This window comes from Equus przewalskii, chromosome 1 (genome assembly GCF_037783145.1).
Source record: "Equus przewalskii isolate Varuska chromosome 1, EquPr2, whole genome shotgun sequence".
Taxonomy (NCBI): Eukaryota; Metazoa; Chordata; class Mammalia; order Perissodactyla; family Equidae; genus Equus; species Equus przewalskii.
Genome location: NC_091831.1, coordinates 104,927,102 through 104,946,495, shown reverse-complemented (window position 1 = coordinate 104,946,495; position 19,394 = coordinate 104,927,102). Strand labels below are relative to the sequence as shown.

At 35.5% G+C, this 19,394-nt stretch overlaps 1 protein-coding gene across 14 annotated transcripts in view; it reads right to left on the bottom strand.

Moving 5' to 3' along the window:
- LRRC28 (leucine rich repeat containing 28) overlaps window positions 1-19,394 on the bottom strand; it is a 157,292-nt gene that overhangs the window by 100,329 nt on the left and 37,569 nt on the right. For 13 of the 14 annotated variants that reach the window (XM_008532916.2, XM_008532922.2, XM_008532918.2 and 10 more), the window contains 2 exons: window positions 17,474-17,511; window positions 16,739-16,876 (listed from right to left, as the gene is read on the bottom strand). In XM_008532916.2, the coding sequence (XP_008531138.2) occupies window positions 16,739-16,876; window positions 17,474-17,511 (176 nt within the window). Of the gene's footprint in view, window positions 1-6,486; window positions 6,879-16,738; window positions 16,877-17,473; window positions 17,512-19,394 lie in introns of those variants that run through there. The other variant, XM_070619682.1, reaches the window with a different exon arrangement.

Here is a 19,394-nt window from a genome sequence, read left to right as displayed (position 1 = left end):
AATTCAACAAAGAAAAGATAGTCTTTTCAACAAATTGTGCTGGAACAACTGAACACCCCATGTGTAAAAATATCTCAATCCTTACTTCACATCAGACACAATAATTAACTTGAAATGGATCATAGACATAAACGTAATTGATAATTTTATATAAAATGTGTATAAAAAAACATAAGAGAAAAATCTTTGTGACCCCAGTTTTGACAAACAGTTCTTAAATACGACATCAACACAATCTGTAAAATAAAAACTGATAAATTGAGCTTCATCAAAATTTAAAACTTTTTCTCTTCAAAACAGATCAAGAAAATGAAAAAAAAAGCCAAAACTAGGAGAAAATATAAATAATATATCTGATAAAGGACTTAGCAGACAATAGCAGGGGTCGGCAAACTTGCCATAAAGGGTCATTTAGTAAATATTTTAGGTTTTGTGAAGCATATAGTTACTGTCACAACTGCTCACCTCTGCCACTGCCACACAAAAGCAGCCACAGACAATATGTAAATAAATGGGCATGGCTGTCTTCCAATAAAACTTTATTTACAAAATCAGGTGGAGGGTCAGATTTGACCCATACGTCAGAGTTTGCTGATCCTGGTCTTAGCACATCTTTCCAGGTTATCTGATTTTCATTCTGTATTTTACAACTATTTTACAACTCTATAAATTGTAGATTACTGGGAGCAACGTAAAATAATCCTTGCTTATAAACACAAAAATAAATTATGGCCAATGCAGGGACAACCCTCAGCCCTTGTAGAGAAAGCCAGCTGTTCTTCCGTGGAATGTTCCTTTCGACATTACTGATCTATAAATGTGTCTGTTCTTTGGATCCTCCTTCCAACTGGTTATAACCCCTTACTAGTTTCCTCCTTCATACGTTAAATAAAAGCTTTAACACACTTTAAAATTTTTATACCTATATGGAGTTATGACCTTACCTTTTCTGGTGAAAATTATCCTTTAACACCAGAACATATAAAGAACTCTTACAAATAATAATAACACAAACAACGCAATTTAAAACTGGGCAAAAGATTTTTGTACAGATACTTCACGGAAGAAATGGCAAATAAGCACATGAAAAAGATGCTTAGTCCATTCAGACTACTATAACAAAAATACCATAAACTGGGTGGCTTAAAATCAACAGACATTTTATTTCTCATTGTTTTAGAGGCTGGGAAGTCCAACATCAAAGTGGTGGCAGATTCTGTGTCTAGTGAGGGCATGCTTTCTCATTGATGGCAGTCTTGCCACTGTAACCTCTCATGGTGGAAGGGGTGACGGAGCTTTCCTGGGCCATTTTTATGCTAATCTCATTCCTGAGGGCTCTGCCCTTATAACCTAATTACCTCCCAAAGACCCCACTTTCTAATACCATCACTTCCTAATACCATCACCTTAGGGATTAGGATTTTAACAGATGAATTTTGTGAGGCCACAAACAGATACTTAATCTTTAGTTATTAGTGAAATGCAAAATAAAAGCACAATAAGCTGAGACTATATAAACACTAGAATAGCCATAATAAAAAGACTAAAAATACCAAATGCTGGCAAGGATATGGAGGAAGCACAACTCTCATACATTGCTAGCAGGGATGGAGATGGTACAGCCACATTGGAAAACAGTTTAACAGTTTCTTTCCAAATTAAAAACATAGTTACCATCCAATCCAGCAATTCTACTCAAAGGTATTTACCCAAGAGAAAGGAAAACATACGCCTACAAAAAACTTGCACACAAATGTTCATAGCAACATTATTCATAACAGCCCAAAGTGGAAACCATCTAAATAGTTAATCAACTGGTGAATGAACAAAACATGGCATATCCATACAATAAAACATTACTCAGCAATAAAAAGAAACAAACTACTAAAAACATTATGCTAAGTAAAATAAGCCAAACAGAAAAGGCTACATATTACACGATTACATTTGTATGAAATTTCTAGAAAAGGCAAAACTATAGAAATGGACATAAGTGTAGTAGTTGGCTGGGGGTAAGAACAGGGGCTGGCAACAAACAGGCACTAGGGAATTTTTGGGATGATGGACATATTCTAAAACTAGATCCTCAACTGTGTGCATTTAATAAAATTCGTCAAATTGTACATGTAAAATGGTAAATACTATGCTATGTAAATTGTACATCAATAAAGCTGTTTAAAAAAACCAATGGGGGAGTGTAGTTTAAATAAATTATTAACTCATGCTAGGAACAAAGTTACTGATATTGTCATAAAATTTAAGAAGACATTATTTAGAATACTTTAAAAAGTGATGTGGAGGAAAAAAACGTTATGTATAGATTAGGCCTTGTAAATATCATAACTTTACATATGTTTCTGATTTACAAGTAGTTAGAAATTTAAACTATAAATAGGAAACAAACGTCAACCCTCATACCTATTATGTCATGTCTTTTCATAGCAGAAGCAAATTTTCAAGGCTGTCATTCTATACTCCTCACAAATTCAAAGCTGTGAGAGTTAGCATAAATTTAAGGCTGTTGGATTTTAGTGGTAGAAGGAATATCAGAGCCCCTCAAGTTAAAACCTACCTACCACACTGGATAAGAAAATAGAGACATAGAGAACAAGTGACGTTAATTTTATAGGTCTTCGCTTTATTGAAAGTTCAGTTACTAAAGCTTCATGGAATTCCAGGTGTAGGAAACTTAAACAGCTTTACCTATAAAGTTCAAAAGCAATATCACAGGATATCACAGGCAAACCAAAAACATTCAAATAAAATATATATGGTGATTGGTGATTTAGAAAAAAATTCTTACAAAGCACAGAAGAGGTAAAATTATTACTATTTGTTGATTTATGGAGCTGATTTCATCAATTATAATAAGAATCTCAAAAGACAAAAAGATTAAAGCTTTCATTTCTCCCTTTCATTTAAAATTAACAGTATTCTATAGTCTATAATATATCAGTCACAAAATATAATATAAATATTTGGTTCTCCCTTTCATTTAAAATTAACAGTATTCTATAGTCTATAATATATCAGTCACAAAATATAAATATTTGGTTCTGAGGTTGCTATATAATTTAGGGATTTGATACGTGTAAAATTATCCAATTATGCCACTGGATCATTTCACTTTAAGCGAACAAGTCATGGAAATTTATCTCTGAGGATTCCCCTCATGGGTGTAAGACTGAAAGACGACCCTGCCTGCACACGAGACGGTATCAGTGATCGCTCCTTCACTGCTTATGCGCACAGCACTGGGGATACAGAACTGTCTCCTCAATGAGTAGTATTCAGCCTCCTAGTGACGTCAGGTGATAGCAGAGCTGTACCACAGAAACCATAATTTGGGCTTGGGATAGACACAACAATATGCATAACTGTGCATACTTTAAAAAATGTTTTCCAATGCACATTTGCTCTGCTATAGATTAAACGTCTTTTTCAAAGCATGCAAAGAGGACATTGTAAGACTATTTATCTGATTACTCGACTGAAGATTTAATAATTAAAACTTTAATCTTATTGTACTTAGAAGAAACTTGAACTCTCCTTCATAAAAACATACATTTATATTTTAAAAGAAGGTAAAAGCGGATGAAGGAAAGAAAAATTCTCAGATTACTCTAAACATCCGTATATATCTTTTGGCATTTTTTACTTTTGATTATTTCAACATTTTACGGTGATGACTAAGAAATCACAAGAAAAGTGATCTCATTTAAGAAAAATGGATTCGTGTTAGTGCCTAAATGTATAAGTAAGTATTATGACGTCTACAAAACCTGTTATTCCTAAGAAAATAAATACTAAGACAGTAATATTGGTACCATAAGTTCACACTCAAGTGATGAATACCAAACTTCTGAAATTAAAAAGAAAAAAGTCATCAAAACAGACCCGCAGATGTTAATTCTCCTTCAGAATAAGTCAGGAGTAGGGATGTCAGCAGATCGAGCCAAGAAGTAAGGAGACACAACCAACTAACGATAACTTGTTATAAGCATACAAGGACATTTCTTTTTGAACCCTTCATCACTTCCATAGCCACAGCTTTGACTTCAAGTTTTCTTGTTACCTTATTAATAAATACACAGTGAAAACTAAAATAAATTGCTTAAAAACATCAACGTATCTGACTAAAATGTTGATTTTTTAACAAGGAGTAGTAAAAGGATTAAACAAAGAATTGTGCTGTCAATTGTAGGGGAGAGCAGGGGTAAGTTTGGTAACATATCAAACTAAATTTTGTTTAATTACTTCTTATTACATCAACCCTTGGCAAATCATAAAGCTTTTCATTCACTAAAACAATCATTAAATTTAAAATTACTTGCAGAATGGACAATCTGATTTAAATTAAAACCTTTAACAAGATAAAATAATTTACACATGAAGTAAGCAACAAGCATGTTCAAAGACATATGAAAAAATTAAAACAAAATGTTTTACATATTGAAGACATTACTTTTTAAGAAGTACCTATTTCAACACATCAACTATAGTCTGCCAGTTAATTTTTCTTCACAATTACATTGTTTGATATGAAACCATCATTTTCTGATCATGTCACAAAATAGCAAGATCCTGAAACCAAGGAAGGAAAATCAACTAAAGCTATAAAATAACCATGAAAACATAATCTTTGTTTCTCTATCTAATACTTGCTTTTCCTAAGATTGGTTAATAAATGCAACATAACAAATCACTCTATTAAAAAACCATGCTTAATACTTGAGAGCTCTTTAGTAAAAATAAACTATGAACCCAAGTTTTGCCAAGATATCAAAAGGTCTGATAGAAATGACTCCACGCCATCTCTAAAATACTGCAAGTTGTTTTAAATCCAAAAATAGTAATTAAATCTATGAATTCCCATTAATAGGCTGTGTCTAAGAAAATACATTTTATAAATTCTCAAGAAAATTCACTCCAAAAGATTAAGAAGACTTCTATATTCATCAGTTTTTTTCTTTTAATATTCCTAATTCCTGGTATTCATAATAAACAAATGATCGCGAACCTAGTATGGGCTTCCATCATGGCAACCAAACACTTTTGACAAATTATTTAAACGAAGGATTTAATTGGTGAAGTAGCTTAGCAATCTATATTTTACAAAGAGAATCTTGGAAGGAATGTGTATGATAGACTATAAGAGACACATTTCAAAGACAAAATAATGGAAAATAGCCAAATCATTAGCTCCTGCATACCACTTACACATTAGTTCAGTCCCTCCCATCATGCATGACCTCTCCTTAAATCCTCTTCCACTGACCTCAGTACTGTCTTCACAGTTCCCACAGAGCACCAAGTGTGTAACAGCCCATGGTGTAGAAAATTAATCGTACATAGAAAGGAAACATAAGCAGCCCTGCGTGTGAAGTGAATTTGGAAGTATTCCCCTTAACATTTCAAATTGGATCACTGCTGTTATGATGTTAGTGGCTTTTAAATCTTTCCACAAAGGAATGGTCCATGGAAAGGAGTTTAACATGCCTTAGCCAGTAGTATGATTGATGGGAGAAGCTTTCCAAGTCTGAGGGACCAACTTTTCTCCTTTTGCCTTTTTTTAAAAGTATCATCACAATGAACTTGTTTTTCAGACATCTGGCAAGTTTTCCACCATTTCCCTTCACATCTTTCCTAAAAAGGAGTATTTTCTGTATTATTTGACACTGAGAAGGATGCATGGTCCAGAAAACAAAACTTTTTCCTTTTATAAGAATTTTGATGGCCATTTTTATTCTAAGGTTTTTGTCCAATTTTCAAAACTTGTAAAAGTTTGTAAATAAAATTTTAAAGTTTTAGCTCCATTTGTAACCAGATTTTATAATACGTATTAGTATTGACAGGAAAAATATGTTTTTCTGAGAAATCTATGTGTTTTATCTAATGTAGTATACCAAGATAATTTTACGTATAAATCTGAATAAAAATCTGTATGTTAGTATAAAGTTACTAACATACATTTAACTATAGTATAAAGTTACTTTACTAATAAAGTACTATATGTACTACAAAGATATAAATAAGTAACTTTAGGTCTGTAAGAGACATTGAAAGAACAAGTTCTGAATGTGAGTTTAGGACTCTGGCAGACAATTTATTCACTTGTTCAGTGGTCATCTAGCAAGCTAAGGGCAGGCAAATTGCTAGATTTTATCCCTCTACGCATCAGTCGTCAAATTAGGTATCTGAAGCACTTGGCACTGTACCAAGATAATGACCAACTACTAACACACTCAACACTTCTCTCTCCTGTCTATCTAGTCTCTTCTTTGGAAGTGCACAGTTTAAAACATTAGACGAGAAACTATTATCAGTTCCTTTGAAGCCTGGATCCAGGTCTTGTTCACCTTCATTGCCCCACTTCCTCTAGCACGCAGCATAGTACTTTGAACTGGTATTTTTTGTTAAGTAGCTGAAACAGTAAGTGCCCCAGGTCATGTGGATAACCCCCCAAAATAGAGAAGGGCTACTTACCTGTATTGCTGACCATATATACATATATATAGCCTGGTGATACCAGAGGCTGCTCTGCTAGAGATTAGTTATTTAGATTCTTTCTTAGTGAGAATAGTGCTAGCTAGGTATTTTACCAGCACTGCTGTGGAATCAGTGAAAAGCTGTCTCCTTAGAAGGGCAAATCACCCCAAATTATTATGGTATCCACCCAACGGGGGTAAGAAGGGATAAATAACCTTGATACTTAGGGGCAGGAGGCACGATAGGACTCTGTGTACTTTAAGGATTCAGAAAGAAAGCTGCTGTATTCTCCCTTTGAGTTGATCACCAAGGAGGCAGGCACAATGGAAGAAATAACAATGAAAACAGGGCTGACCCAGTGTTCCTGCCACCCAGGAACCCTAGAAACTGTAACCCAAGGAACGGAATGTGGAGCACCTGTGAGGAGGCTTGTGCTCACGGGAGTGGAGCCCACACCTCTGAAGAATCACGGCACCTGTGCTACTGGCAGTCAGGCCAGGCCAAGGAAGTCTCACCAGATGGGCTAGCAAGCGACAGTGGAAGCCCCAGAGTCACCAGGCCCCACAGGAGGCCTGTCCTCTGTAGGAAGAAGGCTGGTCTGCTCCTCCCTACCTCCACACTAGACCAATGAGCACAGAGAATTCAGGACAACTGAGGCGGCAACAGGACAGATCTAAGAAGACAGACCAAATTTCTTTTCAATAAAGCCAGAGAGGCTCAATTGGAGAAAAAATAATAAATGTGACCATACTTGAAGCCTGAGATTTAGGAACAATTCTTGCTAGCTATATGTAGTACATATTTCTGTGTGTGTGCATGTTTTATCCACTAAAGTACAACACAGTTTGCTTCAATGTTTTCAATTTAGGCTAAAAGAGTCCTTCCTTTTTTGGTATGCAAAACAACTTTTCAAGGACAAAAGCATTTCAAAAAAATGGGCTGATTTATATGCCAGATGTAAGCAACATCTTTTCTGACTCCTGGTGACATTTTGTTGTTTGTTACCAAAACCTTCTCTCGTGGGAATTCACAGGGAGTTTATGTGAATCACAGAAACATCAGGCTTCTCTTGACCATCAGGGGTTAGTTGGCTCTTCTGACTCTTCTCACATCCATTGGCCTTTGTGGTCTTTACCAAGAGTGAATCACACAGTGTTTGGCAAGCAGCTCTGCACTGATGGAAATCTTCCCCCAATAATCCTTTAATGGTAAGTGCACAATATTTTTCTTCATAATAGATCATTGAATTTTACTTAATCGAGTTAGAAAAAGCGTTTGGAATAAAATGGGTTTAAATTTGTTCCATAACAAATAATGTTAAAGTTTTAATACTGGAAGTAGAAGAAAGCAATATATAAATGTTTAAGTAGTACATAAGTTATATATATAAAAGAATTCAGATAAGAAATTAGATGAAAAATCAAAGAGCATCTAATAGGACTTCTACTTCCAGACATGACAGGGTCACTGACATCAGACTTGCCTCCCACCAGAATATAACAATAAAAGTAGTCAAAAATATATGAGGCAACTGTTTTCAAGCAATGGACAGAAAACACATGACTCTGATCCTTGAAATAGGGGAAATACAAGAGGTGAGCCCTGTGTTGGATCTGGCTTTCTGCCAACAGGCCCATTCTTGGCCACAGAACAAGGAAGTAGGAACCAAGCAGAATGCAGCCAACTCACAGTGCTAAAGACCCTGAGATCAGAGTCTGGGTAGCTGAAGTGCCTGGAAAATGCAGAACAGGGTAGCAAAGGCAAAAAGCTGTGAGAAGGGGAAGAGGGACTTAACGAATAGCACACTGAAGAACACAAAAGAAGTTCATGGAGTAGAAGACAGATCGACAGATATCATCTGACCATTAGATCAGGAGGAAAAAGAAGATTAAAAAAAGAACAAAGGGGGCTGGCCTGGTGGCACAGCGATTAAGTTTGAACGTTCCACTTCAGTGGCCTGGGGTTTGCTGGTTCGGATCCCAGGTGCGGACCTATGCACTGCTTGTCAAGTCATGTTTTGGCAGGTGTCCCACATATAAAGTAGAGGAAGATGGGTATGGATGTTAGCTCAGGGCCAGTCTTCCTCAGCAAGAAGAGGAGTTTTGGTGGTAGATGTTAGCTCAGGGCTAATCTTCCACACACACAAAAAAAGAACAAAGCTTCAATGACCTGTGAAACCATATCAAATGTATGTAGCTGGAGTTCCCGAAAGAGAGGAAACTGTGGCAGAAAAAGGTTTAAAGAAATAATGACAGAAAACTTCTCAATTAGGGAATCAACAAAATCCCAAGAAGGATAACTATAAAAAAAAATCCTACATCAAGGCACATCACAGACAAACTGTTAGTACCAAAGGTAAAGAGAAAACTTACTTTAGCCATAGAAAAAGACATTATATACATGCTAACAATTATACAAATTGCAACTGACTTTTCATCAGAAACAATGGAGTCAGAAGACAATAGAAGGTCATCTTTAAAAGTGCTAAAAAGAAAATCCTGTCAACCCAGTATTCTATATCCAGGAGAAAATATTCTTTAAAAAAAAGAAGGTGAAATAAAGATATTTACACATAAAGAAAAACTGAGATAGTTCATTCATTGCCACTAGAACTGCACTACAAGAAATACTAAAGGAAAAACTTCAGGCTGAAAAGAAATGATATCAGACAGAAAACAGATACACAGGAAAGGATGAAGAACACAAGAAATGGTAAATATATGGGTGAATATAAAGAATTTTTTAAAATTATCTTGATTTCCTTTAAAGACAACTGATTGTTGAAAAAATTATATTGTAGAGGTCACAACATATATTCAAGTAAAATATATCCTACAACAGCACAAAGGAAGGAGAGTAAATGCAAGCATACTATGGGAAGGGTCTTACAGTTTACATGAAGTGGTACAGTATCTTAAGTGAAGTGCAGTAAGTTAAGGGTACATACTGTAAACCCAAGAGAAAAGTCAACAGAGGAAACAAAATGGAACACTAAAACATTCAAGTAATCCCAAAGCCGACAGAAAGGAGGTAAAGAGGATCAAAAACAAATTGTAGTAGCTGTCGTGGGGGGAGGGGAACTTCATTCCAATTTGAAAATAGAAAGTTAAAAGAGACTGTCACTCACACCAATTAGAAGCTGGATAAGCTACCTAATTATAGTTTTAAAAACCTGTCAGAGACTGAGGACTCCAAGAAACTTAAATCAACTCCAAAAAGTGACAAGCTCATTTTAAAAGATTGCCCCATGACTGCCCGCCCCTGCTGCTATCATCCTTGACTGAGACAGGAAAACAAGGACTCTGCCAGAGACAAGGGCCAGAGAGAAACCAGTCCAGCTTTGAAGGGCTGTGAGTGAACTGGCCTACTAGCATAGCATCCAGAGGAGCGCCAGACAGACAGACTGTACTAACTACCTCCCCCTCCCCAACACACACACACAAACTCTCTCCCAGCAGTCTTCACCAAAAATGGAGGCAAGAAAAGAGAACTGGGATAATCTCCCCAACGTGCTCTGGGCTTTGAGCTAAGGAAGACTTATGGGATGGAAGGCAAGAGGAAAGCCAAGGAAACTTCTCAGAGTCAAGAATCCCCTCCACGGAGCACAGGGCAGCCACAGTCACTCCACACAAGCCAATGACGGGGCAGCAGGACTGGAAGAGCTCTCAAGGCACAGACAGCAAGGGCTGAACTAGAAAACAAGGAGAATTCTTCAGAACCTAAAGCTGGCTGCTGGTTTGTAAAGCAAGAAGATACTACCTACAATTCAAAAAAGATTTGGAATAGCCCATGAACACTTGAGAAGGTGCTAAACACAATTAGTCAAAAGGGAAAGGCAAATTAAATGAAAGACAAATTAAAACAACAATAAAATACAACTTTGCACTCATTAGGATGGCTAAAGGAAACAAAAAGTCAAAAACAGATAACACCAAATATTGCTAAAGATGCAAAGTAACTAGAACTCTCATTCATTGCTGGGAGAAGGGTAAAATGGTATGACCACTTTGAAAACTACTGAGGAATTTCTCATAAAGTTAAATATATACCTACCCTATGAACCAACATTTCCACTCCTAGGTATTTACCCAAGAGAAAAGAAAACACATACCCATAAAATGTCTTACACAAGAACATTTATATTAGCTTTATTCATAATAGCCCAAAGCTAGAAAAAACTCACATGTCCATCAAGAGGAAAATAAATATACAAAGTGTATATTCATACAATGGAATACTACTCTGCAATAAAAAAAGAATGAACCACTGATACACGCAATAGTATGCATACATCCTGAAACCACTATTTTAAGTGAAAGCAGCCAGACACAGAGAATATATTATATGGTTTCATGTTATGTATATGTTTATATTATTTTCAATAAAAGACCAATTAATCTACAGTGATAAAAATCAGCAGAGGGTTTGCCTATGGCAAACAGATTGACTGGAAGAGGCATGAGAGAACATCCTAGGGTAAGGCAAAGGTTGGTTACACAGGTATACACATTTGTCAAAACTCGTGCAATTCACTGTATGTAAATTTTAATTTGATTAAAAAAACTGTAAGAGGGGACAAAAATATTGAAGAACAAAAATTAAAAGAAAAATACAGGAGAGGAGATGGCCATGAGTTGATAATTGTTAAAGTTAGGTGTTGGGTATATGTGGGCTCATTATTCTGTTCTTTCTACTTTTGCTTGTGTTTAAAATTTTCCATAACGAAAAAAATTTTTTTAAAGAAACTGAAATAACGCATTGTATATTTAAAATTTGCTAAGAGTAAATTTCAAGTATTCTCACCACACACAGAGAAAAAGGTAACTATGGGAGGTGATGGATATGCTAGTTTTACTGTGGTAATTACTTCACACTGTACACATAGATCAAAACACCACATCATACACCTTAAACACATACAACTTTTAGTTACAAAAAATAAAGAAAAATTAAATAATTTTTTAAATATCGCAGCAAAAAAATAATCAGTCAAAATATTCATTTAACCTTTTCCTTATGGTATTTTGAGACAAACTACCAATACTCATTACCAAACAAAACACAAAGTTATTGAAATAAAAAAGGGAACTGGGTCTGCTCAGAAAAATAGTTCTTCAAGATGCTAAAGTTCTCACGCCATAGACCATGACTTAATAATTTCAGCCAGGAAGACTTTTTTTTTGAGTGATAATTATTTATTCATCTTGGAACCAAGTTAAACCTATACTATTAAATTAGCCTTATCTTTCAGGCTGGGGTCTAAGATCAAGTCAGGAAGATTTACGAAGCAGTCGTATCAAGCATGTTTCTTCAGTCCATGGTGCATGATGTCTGTCGAAGCTTGTCAGAGGTCCACGGGTACCACTCAGACCTACCACGTCAGTCTGCTCCGTCCACATGTGTACACATGCAGCATCCCAGAAGTACCAGGGAATGAACACTCACCTTCCCACCCCAGGAACTCTGAATCAACAACTTCTTGGAGTTGACACTTAAATACTCAGGTCTCTCAGCACTTCAGCGGGATGATTCTGAGGGATGTGTTTTATACAGGGTTAAGCTCTAGTTGCCATCGTGGTGGATGGTGTAGTTCAGAGCATGCCACGCCAAGATATGCCCCCCTGGCAGATGATTATTTTGAGTTAAAGGCACTGAAAAGTGGGAGATGCAAACAGGGCCCTCTGACCCTCCTTTTACTTCTTGAAAACAGGAGATAAAAAGCCCATGTGAAGGGTACCCTCCCTGGACCAGGTGGGAGAAACTTTTAGCACCAGAGACAGGGAGTTGAGGCCGAGGGAAATCTGTACAAACAAAACTCCGTTAAACTAACCTTTATCTCCCTAGTCACTTTCCCACAATTAACTGTCCTAACCCAAAGCCCTTTGTTTGTCATGTTTTCACAGTTTATTACTCTGTCCAACCTAGTAAATAAGCATTCGCCTTTAACTCTTTGGGTCTTCATTTTTCTCATGAAGCCTTTCATGTATATGTAAAAATTACTAAGAAAACAACCACCAACTGCGAGAAAGTATTTGCAAATCATACATCCAAAGAGGGATTAATTTCCAAAATATATAAAGAACTCATACAACTCAATAACAAAAAAATGAACAATCTGATCAAAAAATGGGCAGAGGATATGAACAGACATTTTCCCAAAGAAGATATATAGGTGGCCAACAGGCACATGAAAAGATATCCAATATCACTAATTATTAGGGAAATGCAAATCAAAACCACAATGAGACATCACCTCACACCAGTCAGAATGGCTATAATTAACAAGACAAGAAATAAATGTTGGAGAGGATGTAGAGAAAAGGGAACCCGCATCCACTGCCGGTGGGAATGCAAACTGGTGCCGCAGCCATGGAAAACAGTATGGAGATTTCTCAAAAATTTAAAGTAACATATGATCCAGCTATCATTACTGAGTATTTATCCAAAGAACTTGAAATCAATAATTCAAAGAGATTTATACATCCCTATGTTCATTACAGCATTATTCACAATAGCCAAGACCGTGGAAGCAACCCAAGTGTCCATCAACAGATGAATGGATAAAGATGTAGTATATATACAATGGAACACTACTCAGTCATAAAGAAAGACCAAATTGTGCCATTTGTGACAACATGGACGGACCTTGAGGGTATTATGCTAAGCTATGTAAGTCAGACTGAGAAAGACAAACACCATATGATTTCACCCATATGTGGAAGATAAACACATAGATAAGGAGAAAAAATTAGTGGTTACCAGAGAGGAAGTGGGTAGAGGTAGGACAAAAAGGGTAAAGGGGTGCATATGTTCAGTGATGGATGAAAACTAGACTAGTGGTGGTGAACACGATGCAGTCTACACAGAAACTAAAATAAAATAATGTATCCCTGAAATGTACACAATGTTATAAACCAATATGATCTCAATTAAAAAAAAATTACTAAGTAAAATTTGCATACTTTCCTATTAATCTGTTTTATGTCAGTTTAATTTTTAGGCCCAGCTGGAGGCTTAAGAAGCCAGAGGAGATTTTTTTCTCCCCTACACTGACTTAAAAACATATTCTTTATAGGCTGTCTCCACATTCCTGTATCTAATCACCACTCCATGCCAGTGTTCTCTGCACCTTGCAAAAACCTACTTGCATTCAGGAGGCAAAAAAAAAAAAAAAAGACATCTAATAGAAAGGATGCAAAGCATATTGTAAAAAGGAAAAAAACAAGTGACAGAATGAACCACTTCACAGATCATGCTACTACTAACCCTGGACTTCCTACTATTAATAAAGCTTTTGTAATTTTAAAGCACGACAGTTAAGTAAATAGGAGAGTTCAAGATACAATTAATCATATACCCCAGTCAGGCTGTTTTAAGCCTTTGGGGCAACCATGTTGTGTGGAGCTCTTCTGGCTGCAGTTCAGAGGCCAACTAGAGCTAGGCGAAGCACAAGGCCTCTGGGCCCTAAGAACAGCACCAGTGACTGAGGCACTAATGAGAACTTAGAAAGTCTCTGCCTTCACCTTCTCTCTGTGTGTCCGCTGCATCTTTCTCTCTCCTGTTTCCCAGTCCACATGGCTACTACCAGCACCTCACGAGACGACAGCATTGTGCAGAAGCCCAGAGAGAAAGAGACTGATTTTCTGTTCCTGCCTCTCCTGCTCTCTCTTCCTCTCTTTCCTTCTCCTCCCGCCAGCCTCTTCCAAAATTCCCAGGAAAAGAACTGGTCTTGCTTGGGTCACGCACCTACACCAGGACCAATCGATCGTGGATAGAAAGCAATGTCACATGGTAGGAGAATGGCACTATTCTGCAGTCCAACAGAATGGGAGAAAGGGATATTCCCAGAAAATGGATATTGGCAAACAGCCTAATAGAATCAACCATTTGAGTCACAGATCTGCTTGAGAAACTGATGAAAACACTGGACCTTCCTCATAGCAATACGTATGTATGCACAAACATCAAAGTGTGCATAAAATTGGAAAGTGTTCATGAAAACCCTGTAGTCCATTCTTAAGTTTGAGCTTAAAAACTCTCTATATCCATTTAGATTTTCAAATGTTTCAAATTTTTCAAATATTGATGCAAAATTTTCCAAACTTTAAATAACATGTAAGAAGTCCATACATAAGAGCAGAGACTATGCAGGAGAGGTTACCATTCAGATATCAACTAGTGTCCACAGTCATCAAATGGAGACAACATGGCAGTTCCTCACCATTTTTTTACTACAGTTAGAATACTTTTCCATCATATGTTCCTAAACATGATCAAATATTTGGGTGATGCGTACCTAGCTCCTCATCCATTCAAATCATAACACTTGAAATTACCTCATAAAGAGATAAATAAAGTAGATCAAATAATTAGGAAGATCTAGTTCTTGCTACTCATGATGGACTAGAAAGAAAAAAAATCTGTATATGGCTGAATCAAAAGTTTCTATTCAAAATACATAGCTATTACTGTATACAATTTTACTCCAAACAAGCAAAACCAAACACAGACAACAGAAATAAGCTAGAGAAATAAAATCAGAAATGCCTCAAATCTATTATAGAACAGCTGAGATATAAATAAAAAATTCTATGAAAGTAGTCAGGAAAAAACCTATATCTTTCACTGGTTGTTAGGAAGCAGTCAATGATATTAGTAGTACATTCTTAACCTCTGAGAGTATATAATGGAAGGAAATGGCCACATTCTACCACAAAACATTCTTATATTACAGGAAAAGACAGAATAATAGAATATAGAGAACAATGGTTTAACAGAGAATTGTATTTCTCATATATTCTTTAAACATATATAAAAAGGGGCTTAAAATACAATATTACATGCATGCATTTTGATTCTACACTATATCTTGTATAAATTTCATATATGAAAATATTATGAAAACTAAAAGTACTGTCTTTACTGATACATTTTTCTAGGCAATCAGTAAAAGACAATCTAATTTCCTGAGTATCTGAATATGTAAACCTGATGAGCACTAGAATGATGAAACACCATTGAGCCTGATGACACACAATAAACTCTAAAGCAAAGACCATATTCCTACACCATACTGAAAATTTTTGTATTAACTATAGTTAGAAAAAATAAGAGACTCATATGAGGTTAAAAAATTATTTTTTAAGCAGAGCCACTGCTATACTAGTACCATCTTAACAAACAATATTGAAGGTATATATTAAGGGAAGCACATAAAGTCTAAAAATTAATCAGCCATTATGTTTTCATTTAGAAATTTCTGTACTTGAAAAACTTCGGAGAAATAATTTTTTAAATCACAAAGACTTTTTCATTCATGGATTTAATATGAATAGTTTTAACATTCTCATGTGACCCTCAAGATCTACGACAGGCAGTAATTTGTAATTTTGGTTGAGTCACATATTTCACTTGGATACACTAAAAGACTGGTTGGCATTCCTGAGTTATTAAATAGAAATAATCCCAGCCAATGTGTCATCTTTATTTTTCTCTGCTCATTCCTGAATGCAGAGTAACTTTCATGCAATACCTGAGCACAAGCTTTTTATTCTTTTAATCAGACTTGACCTTTTTCTTTATATGGTAAATGACATATGACAGTGGAATTTGCAAATGTGTGGATTCACAAAGGAAGGTCTCTGAATGCCCCTTGTAAGAAAGTCAAAAGGTTTAATAGTAGCTCAGGAGAATGCAGGATTTTGGTTCTATCTATAGGTACATCATAATCTGATAGGATGTTCAGTAGGCAGAATGAAAATTCTAGGACGCTTTAATTTCTGCTACTAAATTCTAGTATTCTTTCTTATTAAATCAAAGTTAATGTACATCAATTACCTCACTAGAGAATGAGAGAAAACACTACGTCTCTGTCTTTTGGATTCTGAAATGATTACAAAGTTATGCAAAGTTCATCTAAATTTTCTTACGTGAAATTCAGAATAGAAGTAGTTTTTTGTAGAAATATTTCACCAGGGCAGTGATCTGAAGGGGCACTGGTTTCAGTGCACAACTGTAGTAAGTGTAGCTCAAAAACATAAACGCCATCTTCTTATGTTTGCATCAAGGAACGGCCTCTTAGTCACCTTTCACCCACATTCCTTAGTTTCATCTTCATACAAATGCACAATGAAATACTTACAAATATATCCAAAGTCCACTGCCTAGACAGATAGGGAGATACATGAATAAAAACAGATTTCTAATAGACGAGAAACTATTGTGTGCTACAGATACAGACTATGATTACCTGGAGGTAGGAATTGCAGTTGGTTATTAGCTAATCGAAGATGACGTAAAGCTCTCAGACGACCAATTTCTGGGCAAACAATTTCTAAGGCATTGTCACTAAGATCCAAACACTGGAGTTTTACAAGGGACCCAATGGCTTCAAAGAGAAAAGAAGGGTAAAGGAAAATGAATTTGACCCAAGTGTTACGTCAATCTTTAAAGCAAGTAGTCCAAGTTAAAATATTTTAAGACTTAACATCCCCATCTCATTTGCTCACAAAATAGTAAAAACACAGATGGAACTAAATTGTATGGAAGTGATAAGGCTTCTATCTTGATATAAAATAAATAACTCTAAAAAGAGCACAAATAAAAACATTAAAACAATGTAAAAATTGCTTGAATAAATAATTAGGAAATAATATATAAGGTCTTTTTTATCTACCCAAAATTCTTAACTGGATCTAATAAATTTAGAATTATCATGTTATTATTACCTAACAACAATTTCTCTAATAATAACTTATCTAACCACTATAATTATTTTAGATTTATTATTTATTTAATCATAGTTTCTAACTGGACTTACTAATTAGAGGAAAAAAGCTTTGAAGCTAATAAATAAAAGATCCTTTATAGTTAAAATTCCCTAATACGCCAGCCAAAATAGGTTTAAAGAGACCATTTGTTTTACTATTATAAAGCAAAGCGTAACGAACAGCATCTCCTAACTAACCACTGGAAGCCCACTTACCTTCCGGAACCACAACTATGTTATTGGAGTGAAGGTACCTGAGGGAAAAGAGCAAAAGCAGCTGTTACCATTCAGTACTTTTGCTACATAATCACTTTGTAAAATGCTCACTTAGAAATTTATCAAATATAAAGGGACCAAAACTTCCTTTTACACCCTACTCTACGTGCATCCACATAAAATATACGGCTGTCACAGATAACTGTGACAATAATAGTTTGAGATAATATTTTATGCTGGAATTTCAAATATTGAAACTACTGATTTAGCTGTTATTTTAAAATAAAAGTATACACAATAGACAAATTATGAGGCATCTTTTTCAACCTCATAAAACAAATTACTAGTTCCTCTAGTTCATTTATATTTTCAGGTTTTCAGAAAAACATCTATTGTGTAACTAAAAATCAACACTTTATTGTGTAAAGGAAAATGCAACTTTCAGTTTCTAAAGGATAACTTCACAAAGGTATCAAATCAACAATATTTCCAGCCAGCATGCTCACTGAGAACCAAGAATGGAAAGATAAAATACTCATCATTTACAATATCTGTAGAAATACTCAACTGTCAAGGCACAGAACTTATTTCACAGCAAAAGGAATTTTATAAACAAAAAATCAAACTCTTTTCTTAGAAAAAAAAAAAAGAGTCCAGGCAACAAGGCCAGGCTGACAAGTCCAGGCAAGTCTAAACAAATGACACTTTTCCCAAAGATGTATCTTTAGCGCACTCTAGTGGACACTGGATGCAATCAGCAGCGGCCAACTATTCAGAACAAAACAATAGTGACCACTGGAGATCACATAGTAATAATTTTTAAAAATTAATTTACATCATTGATTTTGAACCAGAAAACTAGATTTTGCTAAACTATTTTCAAACCCGTTTTATTTATTATGCCTCATAAATCAATCTTCATAAAGTATTCTTTCAATAGAATTTTGAAATTTTCTTCTACATTTTTTAAGCCTAATATCAATGTTAAAATGTCAATGATACTGAATAAGAAAGATACAAAATTAATATACTTAAGAAGATTATTCTATGCTGGAGTAAATCAATTTTGTGTAGGTATTAAGCTACTAGGTCTAACACAATTTAAATAATTATACCATTCTACATTTTATTCCTTGCTTTGTATATATGAAATGACTTTATAGCTTAAAATCAATATTCTTTAAACATTAATTTTAGGAAGAAATATATAATTATTCTTTGTGCAAAAAGACTACATGTAAATAAGTGTACACACACACACACACACTTGCATTTGTTATACAAAAGCCAGAGTGCCTAGACACCAAAAAGAGAACTGATTTTTCAGTTATCCACAAAATATTTGCCGCAACTCAAGTTCTACCCATAAAAAAGGACCTTAAAATGACCAAGTCAAAGTATGAACTAAAGTACTCACTATTATGATTGAACTTTAAAACTATGTTTTAACACATTAAGCTTATCTACCTTATAATGCAGATGAAGAATACAGTAGAACAGAATGATCCCAATTCTGGCTATCTGTTAGAATCACCAGTCGTTTTCAAAATATAGGTGTCCAAAACCATCCTGTACCAACTGAAACACCATCTCAATTCCTCGAATTCTGCTGATGTGCAAGCAACCAAGAATCATCGTTGGGGGAGTGGATCAAAGAGCAGGCTCTGGGACCAGACTGCCTGCATCTTAACAGACCACGGGAAAATGACTGAACTTCTCAGTTTCTTAATTTCTAAAAGCAGAGACTGGGGCCATCACCATGGCCTAGTGGTTAAGTTTGGTGTGCTCCACTTCGGCGGCCCAGGTTCATTTCCTGGGCACAGACCTACACCACACATCGGGGGCCGTGCTGTGGTGGAGACTGACATACAAAATAGAGGAAGATTGACACAGATGTTAGCTCAGGGTGAATCTTCCACAG